Here is a 15,531-nt window from a genome sequence, read left to right on the forward strand (position 1 = left end):
GTTCAATCGCAGGTCTGTGCTGTGCGAGCTGATTTCAGGCAGGATGTCAGCAGTGGTGCTAAAATTGACCTCAGTGTGTAAGGAAAAAAGAAAAACAAGCCTTTGTACCTTTCCCCACTCTCGATCCAACAACCCCCGACCATGAAGTGCATGTTTATGGGCATCGGGTAAGATGAATGTGGACACGCTGGAATTCTGGAGGGTGATTGTACCCCAGCTGCTTCTGGAGAAAACTGGGAGAGTGAAAGCAGTCCTGGTAGATACATGTGTAGACAGGGGACTTGGCAGATCCTGCCTTGTACTGTTGAGTTGGCACATACCAGATTTCCAGATGTCCAGGTGTGCGTACAAAATATCACCACACATCGGAGATCTCTGTCTAAACTCCTCCTCTGGCATGGAGCACAGGTCCTTCCCGCTGAGCTCCTGGAAGGATTTCCCAATTTGCGGCAGTCGGTACTGATGTTCAGTCCATAAAATCCATTTCTGAACATTTCCCACGTTCCACTCGATTGGGTCTGAAAGCAAACAGATTATTGGAATTAATGGCTTGTATCTGAGAATTATGTCAATCCAAGGCACCATCAAGATATGAAGGTGTACATTTCGACTGAAGTGGTTGATAAAGAAGAAGAAAGCTGCAGACTGCTGGAAGATATCAATGGACTGTCGGGTGGACAGAATAGTGGCAAATTGAATTCAAATCCGGAGAAGTGTGAGGTAATGCATTTGTGGAGGTCTAACAAGGCAATGGAACACACAATGAATGTTGGACACAGAAGTGTAGAGGAACAAAGGGACCTTGGGTGCATGTCCATAGATCACTGAAGGTAGCAGGACAGGCAGACAAGGTGGTTAAGAAGATATACGGGATACTTGCCTTTATTAGCCGAGGCATAGAATCTAAGAGCAGGGAGCTTATGTTTGAACTGTATGAAACACTAGTTAGGCCACAGCTAGAGTACTGCGTGCAGTTCTGGTTGCCACATTACAGGAAATATGTGATTGCACTAGAGAGGGTACAGAGGAGACTTACGAGGATGTTGCCGGGAGAATTTTAGCTATGAGGAAAGATTGGATAGGCTGGGAATTTTTTAATTGGAACAGAGGAGGCTGAGGGGCGACCTAATTGAGGTGTATAAAATTGTGAGGGGCCTAGATAGAGTGGAAAGGAAGGGGTCAATAACCAGCGTGCACAAATTTAAAGTAAATGGCAAGAGGTTTAGTGGGGATGTGAGGAGAATTTTTTTCAACCAGAGGTTGGTGGGGGCCTTGAACTCACTGCCTGAAAGAGTGGTGGAGGCAGAAACATTCATAGCATTGAAAAAGTACTGGATTGGATATGCACTTGAAATGCCGTAACCTACAAGGCTTGGGACCAAGGGCAAGAAAGTGGGAGTAGCATGGATAGATCTTTGTTGGCCGGCATAGACATGATGGGCCGAATGGCCTTCTTCTATGCTGTAAATTTCTATGATTACATGATAACTTGATCTGAACAAAGATATCAGCACGATATTCTGTTCTATGATAAAATATGCAAGACGAGTAATTTCCATGTATAGCTCAGATAATTAAACTTTGTGAGTCACATGGTACAATATCACACACTGAGTCACATGGTGCAGTATAACACACTGAGTCACATGGTACAATATCACACACTGAGTCACATGGTACAATATCACACACTGTCACATGGAACAATATCACACACTGAGTCACATGGTACAATATCACAACCTGAGTCACATGGAACAATATCACACACTGAGTCACATGGAACAATATCACACACTGTGAGTCACATGGTACAATATCACACCCTGAGTCACATGGTACAATATCACACCCTGAGTGACATAGTACAATATCACACACTGAGTTACATGGCATAAGATCACAGTTTGGATCACATGATAAAATGTCATACACTGTGAATCACATGGTACAATATCACACTCTGGGTCACATGGTACAATACCGCACACTGTGAAATATCGCACATTGAGAGTCACATGGTACAATATTACACACTGAGTCACATGGTACTATATCACACACTGTGAGTCACAAGGTACAATGGGCTAGAACCTCCACTTTTGAGCTTATCGCCCAAAAATGAGCGTTATTTCTGGTGTGGACGGTAAAATAGTTTTCAGATCGCCGACTTCTCGCCCATTCTCAAAACACCTAGTTTGCAGAAGGTGGGGGCGCGGGGCAGGAGTCGGCGGACGATCCTACTACATCTGGTGCTGAGGAGCTCCGATTGTCGCCCGTCAATCCGCTGGGTCTGTTCTCGACGGATGAGAGCGCGGATTTCGAAGAACCTGCATCGCCACGCTCCAGAACCCATTCCACCCCAAGGCCATCTATTGGTCTTCCAGTCATTCCCCCCTCCACTCTGGAGGTGCCGGCCCCAAGCACCTCTCCACAGGGCACCCCATTTGTCCCCAGGACGGCGCCGACCCCGTGAAAGCCTCGTGGACGCGACAGGTCTGTTCCACGAGCGCGACATGACAGCGGAGAGATGGTTCAGTTGTCTAGGAGGACTGCAGACATTGGTGACTAGCTCAGGGAAGCTTTGGGAGGCATATCCCGACTTCTGGCCACCATGACCGAGTAGATTCCACGCATGGCGGTGTCCCTGGATGTGATAGCCAGGAACACTGCTGCCACAGCCCTCCCAGTGGTTCCAGAGCGCGGCACTCCACCCCTAGGTTCGGCACCATCACTGCGAACGACACATGCGAGCAAGGACCAAGATCCAGCTTCTGCATCAGAGAATGTTGCTCCCTCGGAAACCCCCGCTCCTGTACCCGTCCAACCAACGCATCTGCCTTCATCTCCCCAATGAGGCACCGCCTCAGGAGCTCCTTGGCCAGGCGCCGTGGAGCGAGGAGGGGAAGGGATAGAGGTGGGTAGAAGAAAGAGAGGGGGGAAGGAAAGTGAGGTGCATGTCCGCAGGTGATGGCTGTGTCATACCTCCATCTGGGTGTATGCAATTTGTTGCAATGTATGGGGGCTGAGGACCACGCTCCTGCTTTGCCTTTATATTCTGTGTTGCTGGACATGTTGAACATGTGATTTATATCAATGGTGGAAAAAGTGGGGTGTGGGCGGGGTTTGGGTTTTATTGGCTGTGATACTTTTGATTTCAGACAAATGTTGGCATTAAACTTTTGTTATTGAACATAACCTTGTTGCGCATTGTCTCAGATAGCTGGACTGTTACACACTGGTGAATCCTTACCGTGAAAGGGTTAAATACAACTTAACATCAATCAACGTAAACTTTAACTGGCACCAAGGTGATGGGCACCATTGATGTCTGAGCTGCACACACACAGTAGTGTGTCAGCATTGTCACTCACATCAGCGCTCTTTCAGGCAAATCTTTCCGATATCAGCTCCTCATGTAAGAGTGGAACTTAACAAATGCCAGCCACACCGCGGGCGATATTCTGGCCAATTTGTGTGGGAGGTGGTGAAATTGACGGTGGGTGATCTCCATGGCCGCTAGTTTGCGTAAATATGCTCTTTACGACAAAAAACAGTCGCTAGGCGTTATTATTGAATCTCGGTGTTAAGTCCATGAGGAAAGTAACGCTGGGCGATAATATGGGTGTTGAAGTCGCCCATTCTGCTGATTCCGCCCCAAAAAAGTGGTGGTAATATTTTTTCTCATTGGGAAAATAATGCTCAGCGATAAGTCTCCTAAAAAAGCCGGTTAGTTTCCATTTTGTGCCAAAATGGGCAATATATGGGCGTTATACGTCATTTCAGTGGTTAAAAGGCTGTTGTGGGCATTAAGCAGGCAGAAAAGTGGAGGTTCTAGCCCAATATCACACACTGTGAGTCACATGGTACGATATCACACACCCTGAGTCACGTGGTACAATTTGACACACTGTGAGTCACGTGGAACAATATCACACATTGAATCACATGGTACAATGTCACACACTGCGTCACAAGGTACAGTGTCACACACTGAGTCACATGGTACAATATCACACACTGTGAGTCACATGGTACAATATCACACACTGAGCCACATGGTACAATATCACATACTGTGAGTCACATGATATAATATCACACACTGTGTCACATGGTACAATATCATACTGTGAGTCACATGGTACAATATCACACACTGTGGGCTAGATTATCCACGTTTGTGCAGATCGTCCAAAAATGGGCGTTATTTCCGGCGTGGGCAGTAAATATGGGTTTTCAGATCGCCGGATTGTTTCCATTTTAAAAATTGGGCGTTACCGCGAGCGATCTGAATTGGGCGCTAGCGTTAAGTCTCTCTGAGCTTCTGCCGTAAAGTGTCGCTGTCCTTAACAACTGCATGGCAACGCTCATTTTCCGCAATTCAGGTCAGGGGTCATCATTACATGCACATAAGAGACAGAGAGTGAGGGAGCAGAGAGGGAGTGAAGGTGTGTGTGGGTGTGGTGTGGCTGCTTTGGGTGGAAGGCGGGAGAGATTTGAGCTTAATAGCAAATTGTACCAAAAAACTTAGTGTTACCAGCCAGATATTTTCACGAGTTTGATGCCTATAATGGAGGGAGTGGAGGAGGCGACCCAGCATGCTGTGGAGACTGACATTGGCGAGAGCAGTGAACTGGGAGAGGAACAAATGGGAGGACGAAAGAGAGCAAGGAGGTTCTTGGACAAGGCAAATACCTCCCTCATGCAGGAGGTTGAGTCACGCTGGGTTGATTTGACCAAGGGAGGACGTGGGAAGCCCACCCCTAAGGCCTACCAGAAGTTATGGGCCGAGATAGCAGAGGTGGTCTTATCAGCGACCAACGAGGTGCGTGAGGGCAACCAATGCCGCAAGCGATGGAACAACCTTGTCGGATCCGCAAGAGTAAGTATTACATTTATTTACACGTACTTTTATATTTAAAAATAGTTTGATTTGTAAGAGTCATGAGTGACTATAATCAAATGTGAGGTCTTTCACTTTTACCGGGAATGTTTTACTCAAAGCCTGCAGTCACGGTGTACGTCTTGAATGATAATTTTCATAATAATTATGATTGCATCTGTCGGTTATGTGTTGTATCAGTCTCTGTGACAGTACCTAGCATTGGTATCACGCAATGATCTCATGGCACATCGTCCTGTTGTTACCTTTTACAGAAGAAGCTTTCAAAGAAGAGGGCCGAGCAGAGGCGAATGGGTGGGGGACCCACCAGTCATCAGCGACCTTCCTGACATCGTGGAGCGGGTGCTCTCACTCGTGGGGACCCACCCCCGAACAGCCACGCAGGCAACTGCACAACCTGAAGTGATGCCACGTGAGTAAAGTATATACCTTTACATGATGTGAAGTCAATAGAAGCCACACCTACTCATATCTGAACAATAATATATGATAGATGATTGCTAAAAGTGTCCTCTAAATAATGCTGGCCTCATGAGAATCATTGCAATGCAGAATGTGTTGATGGTCATGAAATGTGATGTCAGTGATGATTTTGATAGCGGTGGTGCTTTTGTCGTGCATATGCTGAGTGTAGCGCTGGACTCAGCTTGTCACCCTAGCTCCCCCTTCTCCTCTAATAACCTCATTTGTTTTTTGCAGCTCAGTCATCAGCGCGTCCCAAGGTGAGCAGATTCTTCATGAGGCCATACGTTGGTGCCCCACAGACGGTGAGGAGGATCGCTCTACATTTGGCAGTGCTCTCTTCCCCATCTAGCTCGTTGGCCACGAAGTATTGGTTGAGTCGCTCCACAAAAGTTTCCCAATCATCTCCCTCCGAAAATTTCTCCAGGATGCCCACCATTCTCTGCTGTCTGTATCTCGTCGCCAGTTGTTGTGTATGGAGAAAGAGTCAGACTGAACACTGTGAGCTCAAAGTAAAGTGTGACCGTAGTCTTTTATTGCAGGTCTCCACAGTGCCTCTCCAACCTGTGAAGCCTTCTTAAATACCTGTGCTCCCAAGGGATTATGGGAACACTTGGAACTCTGGGCAATGAGCCCTCTGGTGGCTGTACAGAGTAAATACAAGTCCACATATATAACAAAGTCCATCCAAAGTGTGTAGAGAGCTTCAGTGACCTGTCTAAAGCAGCAATGTGTGGCATGCTGAGATATAGCGCAAATGTCGACCGCAGAAGACTGAAAGGAACCGGACGTGTAGAACGACAGTGCCGCGGTGACTTTGATCTCAATGGACAGTGATGTACTGAAGGTGCTGGCAGGCTGCAGATCTGCCCTGATGAGCTGGCATATCTCACTGATAACCACTTTGTGAAAGCCCAGTCTCCGAAGGCAGGTGTTCTCGGATAAGTCGAGGTAAGACCGCTTCTCCCTGTAAATTCAGGGGACATATGGTCTGATCCTCCTCATCAGTCTGGCACGTCTTAGATTGGGCACATAATGCTGTGGATTAAACATTGTGCCATTTGCACTCTACAGCATTTGCACTGAAATCGATACAGACTGAGAAATGGCTGGCCCCATTCCAATAACTATAAGTATAATGCCGATTGTTCATAAACAATAAACTTCCCCACTAAGACACCTAATGTAAAATCCAATCATCCACAGTATGATAAGATGTCTGTTCAGATGGTCACATCCAAAGTACATCCAGAGTACATCCAAACTCCCTCGAAGTTGAAGCAGCCTTTTCAATGAAGCGACCTATGATTTACAAAATGACGTCCACACTGCTGTGATTAGTTCAGATCAGTTCAACTTTTTCACAGCATTTTTTTCGGTGAGCGAGATTGTGGGTGATATGTGTGCGAGGTGCTGAAAGTGACACTGGGTGATATACTGGATATAACGCTGAGTGATATTATGGGCATTGGGTTCGCACATTCTGATGTTTCTGCCCAAAATAAGTGAGCGGGCGGTATTATTTTTTCTCGGCATTACGTACATGCCGAAAGTAACGCTCGGCAATAAGTGATCAAGAAATGGGTGTCAGTTTCCATTTTTTTGTTAAATGGCCGATATATGGGTGTTACAACTCATTTCAACGTTAAAATGGACGTTAAGTAGGCGGTATACGTGCAAAAATAATGGAAAATCTAACCCTGTGAGTCAGACGGTAGAATATCACACACTGTTAGTCACGTGGTACAATATCAAACACTGAGTCACATGGTACAATATCGCTCACTGTGTCACATGGTACAATATCACACACTGAGTCACATGGTACAATATTGCACACTGTGTCACATGGTACAATATCGCTCACTGTGTCACATGGTACAATATCACACACTGAGTCACATGGTACAATATCACACACTGAGTCACATGGTACAATATTGCACACTGTCACATGGTACAATATCACACACTGTGTGAAATATCACACATTATCACATGGTGCAATATCACACACTGAGTCACGTGGTACAATATCACACACTCTGTCACAATGTACAATATTATACACACAGAGTCACATGGTATAATATCACACACTGAGTCACATGGTAATATCACACATCCCAAGTCACATGGTACAATATCAAACACTGAGTCACATGGTACAATATCGCTCACTGTGTCACATGGTACAATATCACACACTGTGTCACATGGTACAATATTGCACACTGTGTCACATGGTACAATATCGCTCACTGTGTCACATGGTACAATATCACACACTGAGTCACATGGTACAATATCACACACTGAGTCACATGGTACAATATTGCACACTGTCACATGGTACAATATCGCACACTGTGTGAAATATCACACATTATCACATGGTGCAATATCACACACTGAGTCACGTGGTACAATATCACACACTCTGTCACAATGTACAATATTACACACACAGAGTCACATGGTATAATATCACACACTGAGTCACATGGTAATATCACACATCCCAAGTCACATGGTACAATATCACATACTGAGTCACATGATACATTATCACTGTGGCTAGATTCTACGATTTTGTGCAGATCGCCCAAAAATGGGCAGTATTTCCGGCGTGGGCGATAAGAATGGGTTTTCAGATCGCCAGCTTGTCACCCATTCTCAAAGCACCTAGTTTCCATTGTTTAAATTGGGCGTTACCGCGAGCGATCTGAAATTGGCATTAGTGTTAAATCTCTCTGACCTTCTACTGTAAACGGCATGGCAACACTCGATTCCCGCGATTCAGGAGGTCAAAGTTCATCATGACATGTGCAGAAGAGGAGACAGAGAGAGAGGGAGCTCAGAAGCACTGAAAGCGTGTGTGGCTGTGGTGTGTGCTTGACTGGCTGTTGTGGGAGGCACGACGGAGATTCACCAACAGCAAAAAGCTCACTAAGCACCAAGAACATAGTTGGCACCGAGTTTTTGTCCAACAAATAATATATAAGATGGTTGGGATGAAGGAGGCCCTGGAGCTGGTAGCCAGGAACACTGGTGGCAGAGGGCTCCCAGTGGTCCCAGAGCATGGCACTGCACCCCAAGGTGCTGCACCCACATTGCCATCTACACATGAGAGCCAGGAGCAACATCTTGCTTCTGGCTCGGAGCACGTTCCCACCTCGGGACCATCCTCTCCCGTATTTGTCCAAGCAGCGGTTCAGCCATCATCCCCCCCCACCCAATGAAACATCGCCTGAGGAGCTCCTCGGCCAGGCAGCTTATCGTCAGGAGGGGATGGGGAAGGGGAGGAAAAGTGGTGGGGTGGGGGGAGCGATGAAAGGTTGTTTTTTACAGAAATACTGATGATTTCAGACAAATGTTCGGTTTAAATGTTTTTTTATTTAACAAAACCTTGTTGCGCATTGGCTAAGATACCTGCACCGTTACACGCTGGTGATTCCTTAACATCAAAGGGTATAATTACACTTAACTTCAATCAACTTAAACTTTAACTGTCACCAAGGTGATGCCCACCATTGATGTATGACCTGCACACCCAGCAGTGTGTCAGCCTTGTAAATACCACAAATGTTCTTTCAGGCAAAGCGATCATTGATGAGCTCCTGACGTAAGAGTCTTCCAGCTATCATGCCACCACGGGCCCTTTCACGCGGTCTACAGGGGGGCAGGGACATGGCTTCAGTGTCAGCCTGATTGTGTTGGCCGATGTCAGCGACCACCTCCTCGTCCTCCTCTTCCTCTCTCTGCTGAGGTGGACTGTCAGACTCTTCAGGCAATTCTTGTCCCCTCCTGATAGCCAAGTTGTGCAGCATGGAGCACACCACCACGAATTGAGCTACCTGCTCAGGGTGGTATTAGAGCTCGCCTCCTGAGTGGTCCAGGCATCTACTACAGTATATTCCTGTCAACAAGTCATGTTTTGCTTTATAAAATTCAGCTGTTTTTCATATTTCATAATTTGAATAAATCAGCATTGGTGTTCTTTCCACAATTTCAATTTGAATGAACAGATAATTTCGATTCAGCAACTTTAATTAAGGAACATCTGCCTGTATACTTCAATGCTGCATCAATGCTTAAGCACTCCAATTGTTTTCTCCACAATATTGCGAGTGGCTCTGTGGCTCTCATTGTATCGCTTCTCGGCTTCGGTGTGAGTGTCACGCAGAGGGGGGGGTGGGTATCATCAGCCAGGTGGCGAGGCCATATCCTTTGTCACCAAGCATTCAGCATTGACCTTGTGGCTGATTGTAAACAAGTCAGATACAGTGCTCTCACGCAGGATGTGAGTATCATGGATGCTGCCTGGAAATTTGGCATTCACTGCCATAATAATTTGCTGGTGGTCGACAACGAGTTGCGTATTCAGGGAGTGGAATCCCTTGTGGTTCCTGCAAACCCCTGCATCCTGAAAAGGTGCCCACATCGCGATGTGCGTACAGTCTATTGTTCCCTGCACCTTGGGGAAGTTAGAAATTCGGTAGAATGCTAAAGCCCTTTCAATCTGAGCCTCCCTGGTCATAGAGAAGCTGATAAAGTCCATCCTGCATCCGTACAGGGCTTCAGTGACTTGTCTAATGCAGCAATGTGTGGTGTGCTGAGACAGACCACAAATGTTGCCAGCTGAGGCCTGAAAAGAACCCGACGCGTAGAACGACAATGCTGTGGTGACTTTGACCCCGATGGACAGTGCAGTACTGATGGTGCTGGCAGGCTGCAGATCTGCCCTTATGAGCTGGCATACCTCAGTGATAACCTCTTTGTGGAAGTGCAGTCTCCGAAGGCAGGTGGTGTCGGGCAAGTTGAGATAAGACTGCTTCTCCCTGTACTTGCGTGGGGTGTAACGTCTGGGCACATAATACTGTGGAGCGTACCTTCTACCATCTCGAGTCTGCAGCATGTAACTGGTCACCAAGAGAGGGTGAGAAAGCACAGGCTCCATTCCAATAGCCATCTGTTTTCCACCGATTGGTCACAAAGAATGAATGTCCCGACGAAGACACCTATTAAATTCCAATCGTTCATAGTATGATAAAGATGTTTGTTTAGATATTCACGTCACCTCCAAAGACCTCCAGAGTACATCCGAACTCCACCGAGGTTGAAGTAGAGCAGCGTTTTAAATGATGTGACATGTGATTTAGAACATGGCGTCCATAACGCTGAGAGTAGTTCCGGTTCGTACCACTTTTTTCCGGCGGTTTTTTGGGCAATTGGTATTGTGGGCAAGATGTGTGCGAAGTGGTGAAAGTGATGCTGGCCGATCTCCTGGGCGTTAGTTTCGGCAAATGTGATCTTTACGACAAAATAAAGTGGGCAGTCGGTATTATTGAATCTCAGCGTTAATTACGTGCGGAAAGTAACACAGGGAAACTTTATGGGCGTTGGTTTCACCCATTCTGATGATTCCGCCCCAAAAAAATGAGCGAGCAGTATTATTTTTTCCCGGAGTTACACACATGGGGAAAGTAACGCTCGGCGATAAATGTCCGAAAAATGGACGTCAGTTTCCATTTTGTGGATAAATAGGCGATTTCTGGGCATTATACGTCATTTCAGCATTAAAATGTATGTTAAGTGGGCGCTATGCACTTATCACACACTGAGTCACATGGTACAATATCATTCACTGAGTCACATGGTACAATATCACACACTGAGTCACTTGGTACAATATCACAGAAAGTCACATGATACAATATCACACACTGTGAATCACATGATACAATATCACACACTGAGTCACATGGTACAATATCACACACTGAGTCACATGGTACAATATCACACACTGTGAGTCACATGGTACAATATCACATACTGTGACTCAGATGGTACAATATCATACACTGAATCACATATTTAGAGCAGTTCTATATTTAAAATATACTGTTATCTTCCCTCGCTACACATTCATTATTTGATAACATCCATTAGACCCATTTAGAATCAGCTTTACAGGAAATAGCATTCCTGTAAAGCTTTCACCATTCTTTTCAGTTATGCAAGCCTTTGCAGGACGAATGTGTTTCTAAAATTCGGCACCACCCTAGTACGTAAGTATTTTCTTCCACTAACTTCTCCTTTAAGTTTTTATATATATAAAACGATATAATGCTCTTCTTAATGTTATTTCCTTGTTCCTCTAAGTTGCAAATATGCAGCCTTCGACTTGCAAAAGAGTAGAGATGAGGTGCGAGTTAGATCTGTCAATGAGTTGGCACTGGGTTGAATGGCCTCCTTCTGTGCTGTATGATTCTATGATTCTAGACCCTCTTTCTCCACTCTGCATCATCTCTGTGTTGAAATCAATACCCTATGCAAAGCCATTCTTTCCCAGGACCTCAACATAGAGGAACTCCCTGCTTCCCACTGTCTCCACTTTCTCCTGCAATTTTCAGGATTCAGTGTCACCTAATCACAACTCTGTGATTTATTTTTTCTTCTGTGCTTGGTAGTCTTTGTTTCTTGATCTAGATATCATAATCTCTGCAAATACTCATTGCCCCAATATGGTCCCTTTCATTTCCCTTCCTGCCCACTCCCCAACCCCAAATATCCACCTATCCCAGCTGTTCAGTGCATTCTCCAAATCACGCACTAGTCCACCATATCTCACTTCCTTAGCCCCTGTAATGGCTCCCACGTCCCTGTTGAAGCTTCAATTCCGCTCACTTATCATGGGCAATACCACAGATGATCAGCTTCCTTATAAAATACAATGTTCGCCAACTCGCTGTGAGCAATGCCATGGGAGATCACCGGTGGTAAACATGTTACGTATGCATGCACTTCCTGCCTGTCACACTTCGGACGTCACACACTGTCTATTGAAAACTTTTGTGTCAAGCTTGAAACACAGTATAAAGAAACAAAGGCAGTGACCTTGAATGTACCAACAAACTTTCCAGCAACAGAAAATACTAGTCATAATATTTGCAGGCTCTTAAATGACCTGTATATTAATTCGCTCAAATTTCAATTAGACCTTGCACCTTGTAGTGCTACAATCAAACAAACATATGAAAAGGACAAGAGGCAAATTGGTCTGCCCCACCTGTCCCACCCAGGTGTCGTAGTGTCTATATGCACCGTCAACCCACCTTGAGTCATTCAATCTCCTGGGAGAGGTAATAATATAAAAGAGAAGAAAAACCTTGGGCTAATTTAGGGGGTGGGGGGGCTTAAATTCCTGCTTGACTCTAAAAGGTAAACAGAGACTGCAATAACTGATATGACTGGTCACAGCTAACCCCGCTTACTTTCTCTAACTCAAGTTGGCTTCGGCTCGCAAAAGCCCATCCAGTTCCCTTTTGACTGGCTGTCGTAAATCCACAGTCACTCCATGTTCTGGCAATCTTTTTCACAGGTCAGGGACTCCGTAAAACAAGTGCTTCTTGGCCTCATACCTGGTTTTGCTCTACCTCAGCAACAAGCCTTGGGACGAAACTCAGAGGAGCACCTCTCATTGCACCAGTGTGACAATTCCATTTCCCAATAAAAGTCTTCCTTCTGGACTCCCCGAGTGAGATTCCCAATCCTTTGCCTTATCATCCCCACACTACCCAGAAGCATTTCTGACACAACCTGTGTAAACTGTTCATTAATGTAAAGGAAGCTGTGCTTATAGTCACACAGCAGTCACGCATTGAAAGGAATGAAATCCCAGACCGTTAATGAAATGGTGAGGATTGACACCGATGACATGTATTGTTACCGGCAGAATAATACATAGCATAACACAGTTGATTTATCATCTGACAACAGTGAGCAATGCCGCAAGAGGTCCACTGATATTTTATAAATAAAGCATTTAGTAATGCAATTCAAGGCAGCAGCACACCTTTGTGTTCAGATCAAGCAGATAAACCATTCAACCTCTGCCCTTCGGTTTATCCTGACTCCTTCAAAGTTTGACTGCTCTATAACAAACTCTTGACAACCTGTTATTTTTTTGTCCAACAGTTAGTATTCAATAGCTGACTGATGTAAAGCGCTTACGGAGTCGGAAGAGGAGTAACTCCATTTCCAACAGGCCTCACTACGGGATGACGCATCCCTGAGGTTTAAAACCAAGCAGCAAATACATTCTTCCAGTGACAGATCCAAAACGACATGCTGCTGGATCACATCACAAATGACATTGGCCACTTCCTCCCAGGGCCACTAAGGGGATTCCAGCAGCCCGGCCTGGAAATCGGCATGGTCCCGGCCTACAAGACCATCAGCAGGCCGGGGCCATTGGAGGGAGCAGCGTGCGATGGCATACCACTGCAGGGAGCAGCCCATGCTGCTACAGGAGGGCGACGGCTGCAAAGGGGCGAAGGAATGGCAAGAGTTTGTAGAGCGAAGTGATCGGGGCCCAGGAGAGGCATGAGTTCGGGGCCCAGAAGAGGAGAGGGCCCAGGGGCAGCACGGGCCAGCCCACACTGCGATATGTGTGCACGCTAGGTTCATACAGCAGAGCTGATCTCCAGTCGTCTTGGTTAATCCTTGCCACTGGACCAAGACCTAGCTCCATCAAGTCCGTGTGGTGGCTGGTGTGCAACGGCCACCACACATTAAAAAAATCCACGCACAGGCATCTTCCACCCTCCATGATGTAGTTCGGGATCTGGAATATTAGGTCCTTCATTAAAACACTTGTGAACTCATCCATTTTTGGCGTGGCAGCAAGTCATCCTCACTTCGAGGGAACGCCTATGATGATGATGATGATGGGATATATTTAAGATAAACGGATGTTATCACAGCACAACACAATTGAAATGGAGCATTAGCGACATCTGAGATTCACTCACACACCCCTCCCCCTCCACAAATCTGCTTTTGAACACCACAACTTACGCAGAAACTTTGAACATGTACAAGATATGAAATTCCTGTGTGGATCGCGAGCATTGAAAAACCCCCTGGAGTCTCATGAGGTAATCACAAATATAGGCAATGACCAGGAACAACATGGTGTAGTAACTGCGTGTCTCATATCAGGTCTTCCCTGTCCGATTATTATTGTAAAGCTTTGATTTTCAACCACTCTGGGGTAAATCTTGGGGGCTGATTTTCCTCTTTTGTACTTGGGTGTAAAAGCACTGCTTTAGCAAAATTTTTATACAGAGTAAAATTAGGCATGGTGGATTGTCAGTCTGTAATGCAACCTGCTTTTTTCCCCATCTAGTGGGTTAAATGGGCAGAAAATAAGATGGGCTCAATTACTGGCATATAACACTCACTTCTTGATTTTCCTCCATGTACTCAACCCAAGACACTGTTATGTGCTCAAATGCTAAAAAGGAAACACTGTGATACATGTGAAAACATATTCTCACTGATCCAATTCTAATCGTCCATTGAGGCCTTAAAAACAGCAACAGTAACTGTTGAGGAACTGACATGCATGGTTCTGCAGTACAAGTTGTCCACAATAAGTAACTTCACATACCTTGTCTACTCTTGTGAGATCATTAAACTTTTTTCTGCATTGCACAGCTGTCTGGAGGGGTGTTGATGATGGCATTTACTTCCAATGCCACCTCCCTTCATTGGTCTTCAGTCACTGCAATGAAATCTCTTATGCATTGCAGCCCAAGTAAGCCAACCCTCCTTGGCCTCATCCCCTGCAAGAGGTTGTCCATCTGACTGACTGACTGCCTGTCTGTCCTAAAGGAGCCCTTGAAGCTGCTGCAACTCTAAATCCTGTAACAACACAAGGTTTACCATGCTCTCTGTCTCCTCACCACTCCCAGCGCAATCTGCCGGCTGCATTCCCGCCAGAGTCCATCCAACATTATTTAACTGACGAGAAAATTGGCCAAAACCAGCAAAGTACACAGGCAGCGAGCAATGGTCTGACCCCACTGCAGTTCAGCCCTCATATTGGACAAGTGGAAAATCTTGGCCTTGGTCTCCACCATGTGGGCAACAATCCAACGGAGCAGATCACTTTCAGAACCTGTCTATGGAATGAAGAGCGGACGGGTTCAATAATGACCGATCCACTCCGTCAGATCACTGCCCAAGTCGTGAATTATGAAAATATCCCTCTTTATGGTGGTTATACCCTGCCTAATGGTGTCAATCTTTTTTTGATAAGGCTCCTGTGAAGCACCTTGGGATGTTTTACTACGTTAAATGCACTGGATAAA

The 15,531-nt window shown here is 45.8% G+C and overlaps 1 protein-coding gene across 1 annotated transcript in view; it reads right to left on the reverse strand.

The window, feature by feature from the left end:
* The window catches only part of LOC139227814 (SAM pointed domain-containing Ets transcription factor), a 92,995-nt gene that overhangs the window by 36,326 nt on the left and 41,138 nt on the right, over positions 1 to 15,531 (reverse strand). The window contains exon 3 of the mRNA XM_070858879.1: positions 321 to 518. Within this exon, the coding sequence (XP_070714980.1) occupies positions 321 to 518 (198 nt within the window). The remainder of the gene's footprint in view (positions 1 to 320; positions 519 to 15,531) is intronic.

The sequence above is a fragment of the Pristiophorus japonicus genome, chromosome 17, assembly GCF_044704955.1.
Source record: "Pristiophorus japonicus isolate sPriJap1 chromosome 17, sPriJap1.hap1, whole genome shotgun sequence".
In the NCBI taxonomy this organism is placed as follows: Eukaryota; Metazoa; Chordata; class Chondrichthyes; family Pristiophoridae; genus Pristiophorus; species Pristiophorus japonicus.